At 35.9% G+C, this 13,662-nt stretch overlaps 1 protein-coding gene across 4 annotated transcripts in view; it reads right to left on the minus strand.

Annotated features, from left to right (window-relative positions):
• Nucleotides 1–758: 758 nt before the first annotated feature.
• Nucleotides 759–13,662, minus strand: part of CFAP300 (cilia and flagella associated protein 300) — a 29,911-nt gene continuing 17,007 nt past the window's right edge. The window contains exons 4-7 of one of the 4 annotated variants that reach the window (XM_059069912.2): nt 12,414–12,580; nt 8,778–8,950; nt 2,840–2,906; nt 759–1,942 (exon numbers count right to left, since the gene is read on the minus strand). In XM_059069912.2, the coding sequence (XP_058925895.1) occupies nt 1,814–1,942; nt 2,840–2,906; nt 8,778–8,950; nt 12,414–12,580 (536 nt within the window). In that variant the 3' untranslated portion in view covers nt 759–1,813. Of the gene's footprint in view, nt 1,943–2,839; nt 3,192–4,699; nt 4,958–8,777; nt 8,951–12,413; nt 12,581–13,662 lie in introns of those variants that run through there. The other 3 variants (XM_067039465.1, XM_067039467.1, XM_067039466.1) reach the window with 3 other exon arrangements.

Raw genomic sequence — 13,662 nt, forward strand, 5'->3', positions numbered from 1 at the left:
CATTATTATGCAGACAGTTTAGCTCCTAGGTTTTTTTTTAAATTTCCTCCACAGAGAATGAAAAGAGCCAAAATGAATGAACACTTAAACTGTGTGCTTGACACCATTCTAAGCCCAATATACATATTAATTTATATAATTTTCACAATAACCTATGAAGGAGTCCTATTATTTTCCCCATTTCACAGATGAGGCAACTAAGGCACAGAAAGATTATAACTAGCTCAAAGTCACACAGAAAGTAATGGCAGAATTAAAAATCCAGGCAATCTGACTGCAACCCAAAGTCTTTGTTACTGTGCTATTATACCTCTCAATATAGAGAATTGCATAATCTTTTTTCAAAGGTGCATTCCCATCTTTTGCCTCTGAACGTTCTTCCCAGGGCCAGGCTCAGAGCACTATGCCACATCATGCTTCTCCACTCGGCTGGACTGCTTTCCTTCTTAGTTGTTGAAACCCCACTAGTTCTTCTACAGAAGCCAGATGAAACCCTTCCTAGGCCTAGTTCACAGTGATCACTTCCATCTCTGAATTTATGTTACAATCACTGTCTATAAAAACTTACAGATTACGTTCTCTACTAGGTTTATAGGGAGTGTATGTTTCCCCAAAGTAAATCTCACAGTGCCTTGCACAGAACTGGTACTCAGAAAGAATAACTGATTAAGAGAGGGTCCCCAGCTTGTAGGGGTCTGTGTGGTAAGTGACAAAACTGGTAGCAAATGGACATTTTAGTTTTTGATTTTATGTTTTTTATATGATTTAACAAAAAACCTATGTTATAACCATGTTTGGAAAATATTCATTCAATAAACAATTAATGTGCTAAAGCATTGTGCTAAGTATTAGAAGTAAAACAAACTCTCCCCCCTGAGTTGTATACCTAAATTCCCAGCCGCCTTCCAGATACAATCACAGGTTCATATCCAAGATCATCATCCTTACCCCTGCAACACAGAAACACATATTCCAAACTTGCCCTTTCCTCAAGGTTTCAACATTTCTTTTAGGGTCTCCATCATCATTCTGGGCTTACATGTCAATCACTTTTTCCATTAAAAAAATATAAGTTATATATTCATTTTACTAAGGTAACAAGGAGACAGTACTAAGACAGACACCCTGTGCTTTACTCTTTTGCCAACTTAATAATACCATCAGGACAACCCTCTTTGTTTACATGTAGTTCTTGTATTAGCTGTGGGGGCAGCTCAGTTTTAATTTATTATGTGATAAAAGAGTTTACAATTATGTTCAGAACATTATTTTTTTATTGAGGATTTTAAGTGGGACAAATGAATTAAAGGAATTGTTATGTTTTCCACAGCTCCAGAGATGTAAATCTTTATGCAGTGAAGAAACGTAATTAAATGAAACTCAAATTTTAAAAGCTAACGATTCATATTAATGATCAGTGGTTAGAGATGTTTAGTTTTCTGTCACAGTTTCAATCCGGAATTAATTTGGTTCTAAAATAAAATAAATGGAAGATTGAGGACTCACTCGAATCTTAACGCAACAAATATGAACTCGATTTTTAGTTCTTTGTAACTTTCTGTAAAAATTCCATAACTGTATTGGTGTAGATTATGCTAGGGATGAAATTTGGTTCCTGTGTTAATATTCCAGATAAATTTAAAGAAAGGTATCTTGGTATTTGTTTTCTTTTGCTCTAAGCAGATTCTTTACATTTTACTTGAATTAACTTGCAAAGTAAATGTTTATCCATAAATCAATATTAAAATTAAAAACTGGTAAATAAAAAATTGGAAATAAAAAATTATCTAAATATAGATAATCTGAAAAAACATTAAGACATTTCCCCCACGCCATAACAGTGGTATAAAACATGAACATGACGCATGATAGGATCCACAATAAAGTAAGAAAATGTTTGTTCGTGACTCTTTGTTGAAGGGTAGCACATACCAACAGAATCCTGAAAAAGATAAACCTAAATTATTTAGTATACAACTACATTTAAATAATAATCAACATATTTAGCTATTATATATTTTGTGGTAAAATGTCATGAGACATATATCAAATCTGTGACAATAAGTTGGCAGTTAACTACTATTTTAAAATATTTGTGGGCAGCATAGTCTACTTACTATGCTAACAGTACATATGTACTATGCAAACATGCATAATTCTTGACCTTAGGAATTTATAGTCCAAAGTAAATTCTATCTTTGAAAAAAGTCCTAATATTGCAAAAATTTATTTTGCATTTTTCCTCTATCTTTGCTTTTTTCAGAACATGGTCTGTACATACTATGCGGGCTGGGACTGTTTCTTTTGTTTATCACTGGGCTCTAGTCCAGCACAGTAGCTGATACACAGTAGATATTCAAAAAATAATTGTTAAATGATTGAATAGATACTTAGAAACTGCTTCATGTGTATTAACAATCTTTTGTGTGATACTAAAATTCAAGTATCAGATTCTGTGATATAAAGACATTTATGTCATTCTTACTTATTTGCCCAAAAATTATCGTTTGACAGTCTAAAAGAACTGTGTTCTACCTCACCTGAGCCACAGATTTAGCTCTAAAATAAGAAAAAACTATTATTAGACATGGATAACAGAAAAGAAGCGGGGGAAAAAAGTTCATACTTTCTCCAAATAAAAGCATACCTTATCAACTTTTAATTTTAACAGAAAACTATTTAGTTTATGTTAACTATGTTCTGTATATACAGGTATATGTTCTGTTAGCTATGCCTCTCTGAGGCATAACATTGTCCTAGTTGCTATCTCCAGCTATTACAATCCTCTTAATAACAAATAATTAGATTGGTTGGTTGCACATTTCCCCTCAACACTTACATATGCTGTAACTTTAAAGACAGAAGAGGTGATTTGTATTTTCTTGGTTTGAGGATTCTTTCGAACACTAAAATAAGGAGGAAAAGGGAACATTTTAAAATATAACAAGCTCTGGCATAATACATTTAAGATGTTGATCCCTTTTAGTATTCAGGTGTTCTTATCCATATATAACATGGAAATACAGAATATCCAATTAAGTAGTTTGAGAAGAATGGCATCTGTGGTTTCATCAAAGGATGGGGCAACGTTAACTGAATTGAAATTGCAGAAAATTGAATTTTACAGTTAGAGGGTTTGAGGTCAGTTTGAGACTCAGATGATGAAAAGACTCCTAGGCCAGAGACAATTACTGGAAAAACAAGAATTGGTTAAAGTCAGACTGAAGTGTAAACAGCCATAAGGGGTAGATAAAAACATACTAAACTTAAAGAATTAAACAGGCTGAACATAAATGACAGTTCTGCCACTGATTTGTTATTTCACTTTAGGCAAGATTAACCTTTCTGAACCTCAACTTTCTCATATGCAGACTGGGTAGAATATGGTTCCCTTTAGGATTATATGAGAATTAGGTGGAGTAATGTACATGAAAACTATTTATTACTAAATTATATTCTATTAAAATCACTTTCTCTCATAGTTCTCTTTCAGTTACTCTCCCCACAAAAGATAATCTGTGGCAATATATAGTGAGGAAGCAAACGGAGGATTGAGGAAATAAGCTACAGATATATATTTATATATTAATTCATATATATACACATATTTATAATGCTTTACAATTTGCAAAATACCTTTATATACTTTACCTCATGTAAAGATCACACAACTCAGTGAGACAGGCATTATTTTGCCAATTTTACAGACAATAGAAGTAGAGCAGTTAAATGATACATTTCAGACATTCCAACTAAAAGTGGTATTTCTGGGAATAGAATTTAGGTGATATAGAGTCCAGTTTTCTTTCCCTACACCTCACCTGTTTATCTTATACCTACTCTAAATTCATATACATCAAAGGTATTGTCCATGTGTTACATGTGTAGGTTAAATTTAAAGGAAGATATCCCTCTTCTTCACTTTATCAGGTGAAAGTACTTCTTTCCCTTCACTACATATGTAAAGAAATGGGGAGAAAGAGAGAGGAGGAGGAAGAAGGGGGACTCTGTGGGAGGGTGTGCATGCATGTGTGTTTGAGCTTGTGCACCTGTTAGAGATGACCAGATACAAGCCATTTCAGGGTTCAGGGTTCAAGATTCTTAGGCAGTTTTCATCTTTAAAACATTTCATTCAAATTTAAACCCAGGAATCATGCAATTAAATTGATTTCCATATATTTCTATAACATAAGTTAAGGTCATTTTCTTTTCTCTAATGCGTAAGATACACTGCTTGAAAGTTGGAGACTACATTTAAAATTTCATGCTTATCTGAAAGAAGACTATCATCACTACATATAAAACGTTTGCATACACCTACATGGCCACCCAGATTAAAATACAGAACATATCTATGGTTATATCTAATTTTAAATACTGATCTGGAGGTGGTCATATGGGTGTAAACATATATAAAAATTCACTGAACTTATGTACACTACGATTTGTTCAGTTTACTGTATGTAAATTACTCCTCAGTTTTTAAAAAAAGAGGCCCTGTAAAAGTTTGTGCTTATCAAATAAACTTAGAGGAAATTTAGTATTTGATACTTCACATAATAATCACTTAACACATACAAACACATACCATAGGTGTATAATTTTTAAAAAGAAACTACATTTGTACATTATTAGAAGCTGGTTTCTAATGGAAATAAATCATATTATTCCATTTTATTACCGCTGATCCTGTATTACTGTTACTTTAAAATACCTCTAAGACAATTCGTCTAATTTTTTTTTTTTTTTTTTTTGCGGTACGCGGGCCTCTCACTGTTGTGGCCTCTCCCGCTGCGGAGCGCAGGCTCCCGACGCGCAGGCCCAGAGGCCATGGCTCGGCGGCATGTGGGATCTTCCCAGACTGGGCCACGAACCCGTGTCCCCTGCATCGGCAGGAGGACTCTCAACCACTGTGCCACCAGGGAAGCCCGTCAAGCAAAGTATATTATCACCTGTCCTATATCTCATAAGAAAAAAAGAAAAGGAAATGTAAAGTGATATTCATTTGTGGCCTAGGGTGTTCTACAAATAATTGCATTATATCAGATTTTTGGCAGTCACTAATTCACTCTCCAGGTAACCATAGTTTTTAAGGATGCTAGAACATAATTTCCATTTTAAAAAGTATGATTGTATTATTGGTTTAGAAATAATGTAATGATTGGTTTCTTATCAATATCATTTGTGCCAATTTCTGAGGATCAGTCCCATATTGACTCTAAACGTTATGGTGTACAGACCATTCTAGCTAACTCTGCTCATTTTAAGACACAAGGACTCCATGGCTTAATTAGCATCTGAAGGTCATAATCTAAGCCTCTCAGTTCAAATCATAAAATCTGGGGCAGATATGTATTTTGGAGAACGTCTCCTAAAACTTTGACAAGAGCATGTGTTTAATGTCTTAAGTAGGAAAGACACAGGCACCATTGGTAACTATAGAATTATTTTTGAAATGCAATGAAACAATTGATCATTTGCTCTCCAAGAAAATGGTTCTAAAGTATTGCCTATGCAATTTAAAGGGACCATAATCCTTGAAAATAAGGCATTTTCCAAAACATTTAAAAGATGTTTTTTATAGGACTTGTAATAATGGATGAGGGAGAAAATATCTTAAGAATGTTTTTATCTTTTTGTTTGAGTCAGAGACCCCTAAAATCAGGCTCTGTAATGTGCCCTCAATATCTACAAACATAAGGGGTGGACTTCTTTGCTAGAATGAATCAGGGACAATGTTTATCTGCAAGTGCAGGTTAGATAATGTAAGGTAGCTCCTGCATGTATAATTAGAAAGATAGCAAACGTTTTTCTAAAGCATGTAAAAACACCCAAAACTCAAGTAAAGGAACAGGAAAAAAATCTGTCTTGGTTAAGTTAGCTTGTACAAATGACTTGATTTGATACATGGCTCAGAATTCTGAAAAATTGCTGATGATACTTCAAGTTCCACTTGTGCTTCCTTTACTTATATACCCCTTGATAAATGCTATGTTGAACCAACCTGTATCTTTACCTTAACCAACTGACACAGCATCTGACCCAAATCAGCACGACTAATATTAGAAAAGCCCCATGTAGTGCACATGATAAGCAAACCAACATAGCTCCTAAGGGATTTTGAGGTCATTTAACGCATTCAGTTGCTTTGTGTTGGCACCTAAGCCATCTCAAGCAAATATTTATTCTAATCATAATTTTCTACTGAAGTTGCTTTGGGAAGACAATTTCATATCCTCCCCTCATTCAGCAAAGAAATTCATAAGCATGCTTAACTTGGATCATCGAGAGAAATATTTAATGGGTCTCAGAGAAAAGTAATGCTGTAACTGGGCTGGTCTCCTTCCCAGTCTCCCCTAGAATGACAGACTTGTGATGCATCGCCCCTGAATTGGGAACGGACTGCCCTCCTCTTTGCGGGCCCTTGTGGACTTGACTCCATCAAGACGTCCCTGATTGCTCACATCCACACTGACAATTTCTTCTTTTGAACTTCTGGGGTTTTTATTACAGTATAAAGAACTGTAAACATATGCCTATAAATAACTGAACATCTGATTATATAAAAAACATTTACTTATAAAAGATTTTAAACAATTACTTTACTATTATTTACTATGTTAACTTGTAATTTCCTTAAGGTCAGAGACGGCCTGATGCCTCCTCTTGCACTTTTTAGTGCTTGGTCAAGTTCAGTGCCCAATATTAACACTTGCTGGTTGCCTGATTAAGTGATTCCATGGATACAATTCTTATCCTTTCTGTAAGATGTCATGAATTTTGGATACTCATTTTATGAGTGGTCATTACTCTTTGAGTCATACTTTTTCTTAGCACCCAAAAAGTATAGAAGAGTATCACAAGTGAGAAATCAGGGAAGGGAATGTTGGAAAAAATAGCTGTTTCTTCAATGTTTAGGTTCTAAAATTATTTCTATTTCAAATATCTCTAATAGAATCTTTTCCTCCACAGCACATGGTAGTGAGGAATTCCACAGGTTCATGTGGCTGATGAGGTACAACACACTGTGGTGGCTGTGGTGTGTGTGTTTGTGTGTGTGTGTGTGTGTGTGTGTGTGTGTGTGTGTGTAGGGTACATTGAGGAGTACCTAGCAGGAGTGCTAGAAGCAGTCTTGTAAGTTTTCATGAGCTGCAAATGATAAGAACAGAATATATTTGATGTAGGTATGTGCATGTTATTTCTGAAATTCTGTTTCTATAGTTTCTCTTCCAACAATCTTTATGTATTGACACAACTTTTTCATAAAAATCAGAGACAGAGTATAGAAATATTTTTGTTTTTAAAACTATATCAAAAATAAACTCAGTAGAATAACTGAATCATGCAGTTTGTTGTATAGCTGTATGACACATGTAATGGATATGAGAATTGAGGTGTTGAGGATAAGTAAAGTAACAATCAAGAGTTTGATGAGAATCGAATTCTGTTGTTTTCCTATTAAAGTAAAATTGTGGGGCTTCCCTGATGGCACAGCGGTTAAGAATCCGCCTGCCAATGCAGGGGACACAGGTTCAAGCCCTGGTCCAGGAAGATCCCACATGCCACGGAGCAACTAAGCCCATGCGCCACCACTACTGAGCCTGCGCTCTAGAGCCCGCAAGCCACGACTACTGAGCCTGCGTGCCACAACTACTGAAGCCCACACACCTAGAGCTCATGCTCCGCAACAAGAGAAGCCACCGCAATGAGAAGCCCGCGCACTGCAACGAAGAGTAGCCCCCACTTGCTGCAACTAGAGAAAGCCCGCACACAGCAACGAAGACTCAACGCAGACAAGATTAAAAAATAATAATAAATTTTTTTAATATAATGATGTCCGTATTTTTTTTTTTTTTTTTTTTTTTTTTTTGCGGTACGCGGGCCTCTCACTGTTGTGGCCTCTCCCGCTGCGGAGCACAGGCTCCGGACGCACAGGCTCAGCGCCCATGGCTCACGAGCCCAGCCGCTCCGCGACATGTGGGATCCTCCCTGACCAGGGCACGAACCCGTGTCCCCTGCATTGGCAGGCGGACTCTCAACCACTGTGCCACCAGAGAAGCCCTAAATAAATAAATTTTTTAAAAAAGTAAAATTGTGTAACTAAACTCTGGGAACATTTGCTTTTACTTGTTCCTATCCCCTTTGACTATTAAGATGATCCAATATCTTCATCATTGAAAAACCCAACTAAAGAATGTTCACTCCAGTTAAAATAAAAGCATAAATAAAAGATTTGTAAAGTTTTTATCCTCACTTGGTCTTCAAAAAGAAAAAAAAAAAAAAGCCCTAGTGGAATACTTAAAACAAATTTAGGATTAATTTTGAAAAGATAAACACTTAGGTGAAAATTCCTCTACCTCTTTAGAACAAAGGTAATACTTTTTTAAACTATTATATTCATCAGTATTAGTCAAGCAAGTTCAAACACCCTGAGGGAGCTCGTGTCCCCTTGAGATTTAAAAGAAGGCCTAGGGACAAAAGGGAGACCTGGAAGAAGGCAGTTGCTAGTAAGAGATGGAGTGGGTGACAGGTCTGGATGACAAAACAAGGACAAGAGGCAGCTGAGAGGACTGAGGACTAAAATAGGGTCAGGGAAATCTAGAAATTCTGTAGCCTGGAAGAGAATAAGGAGGCTCTGAGGAGGGGGTCAGGGTGGTGCTATTTTTACTCACTTTGGTTGTTAATAGATCCACAAATAGTTGCTGGGTAATCCAGAGTTAAACAAATAATTTTCTCTATTAACCAGAGATTTACATATTATAATCAAGCAACATTACCTCAGTAAATCCTTATAGATAAGCTTTGTTGTTTCCAGATATGGATTAAGCACATCTTCATATTGACAAAGGGCTCCACCAAGGCAAAGATGTTTGAAAAGACAAAACAGGAACTCTTCTCTATCTGGTTGGCTGAATACTTCATATTTTTCTGAGTCTTCCACTAGCAAAACCTATGTAAGATGATAAAATTCATCTCAATGTAACGTAATTTGAGGTTCTAATTTTTATGTTTTCAAAAGTTTCAGTTTATATGTTTAAAAGTAATTTTAGACCTATTTTAAGAACCAATCCTGAAGCAATGGAGAAAATGATCTGCGAGACCTGTGCTTATTGTCCCTCCATTCTATCATTTTATCAGGTACAGACAGTGAAAGGAACAAATCTAAACCTAAGCCTTCTCTTCTTCTGCTTTCTTTGTTCTAGTTTATATCTTTAGTAATCATTTCAGTGCTACTGAAATTTTGGAGTTGAGTCACTGTGAATCTCATTTGGAAACAATGGGAGTATAAATAAATGGAGAAACTTCTCCATCCCATAAGGTCCATAGTCTTTGCTTCCACCAAGAGGCTAAACACAAATGGTCATTTTCTAAGCCCTTTCATAGTGTTTGGATTACTATTTTCCTTATGCCCACAGTTACACCATTTTGAACTATTCCGGTAGCTGGAGCCTCATAATCACCTCTTCTTCTGTTCTCCTCTAATAATATCACCTTACACATCACCAAGCTACATGGATGCTTGCTCTCTTGAGACCTTGCTACCTCTTTCAGAAAATAGTTTGACTAGTTCTGATGTGGGGGATTTTCTTACACCATTGGGCATTACAGACAATTGCTTAATTTGTTGACTGTAGTGGACATGAACAGGTGACTAATGTATACTATAAAATATATTCCTTTTATTGAATTGCTTATAGCCCATTTACTTGAAAAAAGAATGTGAAATAGCTCATAATAAAATATGGATACAGTAAGATAAAAATAATAAAAGACAAAAGAATGTAATCAAGATATAAAGTGGGAAGAGAAAATAAAAACACATAAGGAACTCTACATGGAGAAAAGCTTAAAAAATTGTGCATAACATTTAACACTACCATACACTTAACAGAAACAAATACATATAAGAAACTCTAGATGGAAAATAGCTATAAAAATTGTGCATAACACTTAATGCTACCACATAGGTAAAGGAAGGATATATGAGTCATATAACAATCACTGTCTAGCAGTAAGAAGTACACTTTTTATTAGGAAAATTGATTAAACTTAACATTTTATTTACTTCAATCTCAAATGAAAATCATTACAAGGTCATTATATAAGAGGCATTAAAAAACAATAAACTCTATGGTGTTGTCTATATGTAGTTTACTTATAATGACTTGATGAAAGCTGAAGTTATATGTAGTAAAAGGTAAGAAGAAGTGGTCCACAGTTTATTGCTCTCTGTGTGCCACATATAAGACCTGTAACATCTCCTCTCCCTCCCTCCCTCTCTCTCTGTAAGGAAATAATGTGATATTAAAACCCAAGTTTGCAGCCATCTAAAGATTTGGCTTAATACAAGGGTGACAAAAGCCTTTAAGGATGAATAGTTTACACATTCCTTACACAAGGACTCATATTGAATTAATTAGGCTGTGCAATTAAAAAATTATAATAAAAAACATTTTTGGAGTGAATGTTAAAACAATAAAACATTTTATGTCTGATCTCCCTCTCTATTCACATACAGATCTGTTTAGTTGTGTAGCCCTCAGAGAGGAGATAGGCAATGGTTAATGGGTCCAACTTCTGAGCCGCAGTCAGGAAGGAGGCTATTATCAGAACTTAATTACACAGTGTGCTAACAGAATCTGTGTTGCTACACAATGGGAGGGCCCTTTCTAGTTCAGGCTAAAGCTAAAAGTTATTTATATTTTTTTCAGCCAGAAAGCAACCAAGTTAAAGCCCGCTCTGTTGCCACAGAGTGCCAAAGAACACAAGAGCAAAACATACAGGCAATTGGCATAAAACACCGAGCCCCAGCACTTCCTGAATAGAGGTGCTACTCATGGCAATAAATAAGCAGGAGGCAGTTTTGCAGGGTATTCTATTGAAGAGGAAACCCTCCTTTTATTTTTATTTTTTGGCCGCGCCGCATCCTAGTTCCCCAACCAGGAGTCGAAGCCGTGCCCCCTGCATTGGAAGCACGGAGTCTCAACCACTGGACAGCCAGGGAAGTCCCACAAATCCTCCTTTTAAAACGTCATTGCTGAGGCTCTCTCTGTAGAAGTGATGGTGTAGGAGTGAGTCCTTTTAGGTATTGTTCTAGTGAAGATCAATGTATGGACTGGCTGGATGCTCCCTCATCTACTACAGACAAGATTCCTGTGTCCAGAACGATATATCAGTAGCCTCCCTGTTTCATTTCTATCTGCATTTGTAATACATTAGACTTGTACATCTTCCTTCTCTTAATGTATAATAATAATAATAGTAATTAGCAGTAGTTAATATTATTGAAATCTTACTAAGTTCTGAGCATTGTGTAAAGCACTTTAAATGCATTATGTCACATAATTCTTACATTATTCCTATTTCATATATTAAGAAACTGAAGCTTAGAGAGGTTAAGTATGACAGTTATTAAAGTGACAGAGCCTAGATTTGAACATACGTCTATTTGATAGCCCTATTTTTTGACCGCTTTGTAAATACTCTTTCTCATCAATTAAAATAATAATGACGATATTTCATTTTAACAGCATTTCATAAAATTCTTTCTCAACAATTTTAGGAAGAAGGTAGAATGGGCATTTTATTTATTTATTTATTTATTTATTTTTTGCGGTACGCAGGCCTCTCACTGCTGTGGCCTCTCCCGCTGCGGAGCACAGGCTCCGGACGCGCAGGCCCAGCAGCCATGGCTCACGGGCCCAGCCGCTCCGCGGCATGTGGGATCTTCCCGGACCGCGGCACGAACTGGCGTCCCCTGCATCGGCAGGCGGACTCTCAACCACTGCGCCACCAAGGAAGCCTTGGGCATTTTAATTTCCATATTGTACAGACTGAATGACTTGCCTAAGGTTATTATTATCTTGTAAATAATAAATCAGGAATTAGGGAAATAATCCATGTCTTCTGATGCCAAGTTCAGTATGCCTCTCATTAAAACAAAAATTAACTTACTTAGTCAAATGCCTTTTTGATCTCAGCAATGAGATTAAAAGATTATTTCCCTCCAGGGATGTTTTTAAATATTCATTTGATATGTTAAGAGAAAATATTGAAGAAAAGTAATCATCAGTTAAATAGGCTAGAGTTTCTTGACCTGAGCACTACTGACATTTTGGGCCAGATAACTTTGTTGTAGGGACTGTCCTGTGCATTGCATGATGTTTAGCAGCATCCCTGGCCTCTACCCATTAGATGTCAGTAGAAGCCCACTGAGAACTAATGAAATACACACATAATCAAGTTGATATGAACAGTGCCATCCAAGAAGAAACCTACCTGGGTAATGATTATTACTGATCATTATTCATTGAGAAGAGGTATTTTATGGGTTTTAGGCAGGCAAAAGTTTTTGCCATTAAGCATTTCCTGAAATGAAATTCTATTGTGAAAATTTAAAATTCTGTACTTACTTTTCGTAATTCATCAGAAATAAGGAAGGGATCACAAAAAGAATCTAAACATTTAACAATATGTCCATTCTCTCGTACAATATCTTCATCACATAACGGATTAAAAAATGACATTGAAATCTGTGTGCAAGGAACGTTTATAGCTTCAATTTTTTTCACTTCGGTTCCTGAATAAAGAGATATACAAGTTAATTTAGTATTCTCAATTATTGCCAAAACAAATATCACTCTGCAGAGATTCTAAGAAGTAACCAAATACAACATATGTTTTTTTTTTTTTTTTTTTTTTTTTTTTTTTTTGCGGTATGCGGGCCTCTCACTGTTGTGGCCTCTCCCGTTGCGGAGCACAGGCTCCGGACACGCAGGCTCAGCGGCCATGGCTCACGGGCTTAGTTGCTCCGCGGCATGTGGGATCTTCCCGGACCAGGGCACGAACCCGTGTCCCCTGCATCGGCAGGCGGATTCTCAACCACTGCGCCACCAGGGAAGCCCACAACATATGTTTTGATATATTTAAAAGACACATTAGTTTAGGGATTTTATTAAATTCTTATTTTGCAGGTTGTTTATTTTTATTAATTATTAAAAGTTTATAACAAAATTTCACCATTTCAGGCCTAGATGAAGGATATGTAAATTAGAAATTACTTGAAAATGAAATATTTATTGTGTAGTAGGAGGTTCTTAGATCAGTTTTAATGTATATTATCAGAATTGCCTATAAAACATAGAAATTGCTTTATATGATTTTGGATTTGTATTATGCTTAATGCTTTATAATTCATATTACAAAAATTGTAATTAACATAAGTAAGGATGTTTCTAAAGTCACTGAGGGTATTTTGAAAATGTTTCTCTCCATTTAAAAATTTCACTCTTGTGATCTCACTTATAGTGTTTATTACAAAGAAAAGGTTTTCCAAATCAAGGTAAATTTCAAACCAGGCCCTAATCAAGTTATTACAAGTGTTAGAGGAATTTGAAATCATGGTGTTCTATTTTTCTCTTGTAGCTCTAGTTCTTCCCATTTCCACACCAACACCAACACCGCCCCATTTATTTCCTGAATGTGTCTTTCAGGAATGGATTTTCTGTTACTAGAGGTTCTATTAAATTGCAAAAAGACATAAAGATTAAGGTCAATACTTTTATTATTGCCTCAGTGAGTCACTCAATTGGTTTCTCTCTTTTATGCACCTACATACGCACACGCACTCACTCAGATATAAAGGGGTGGAGTTCTCCTTGT

This window comes from Kogia breviceps, chromosome 7 (genome assembly GCF_026419965.1).
Source record: "Kogia breviceps isolate mKogBre1 chromosome 7, mKogBre1 haplotype 1, whole genome shotgun sequence".
In the NCBI taxonomy this organism is placed as follows: Eukaryota; Metazoa; Chordata; class Mammalia; order Artiodactyla; family Physeteridae; genus Kogia; species Kogia breviceps.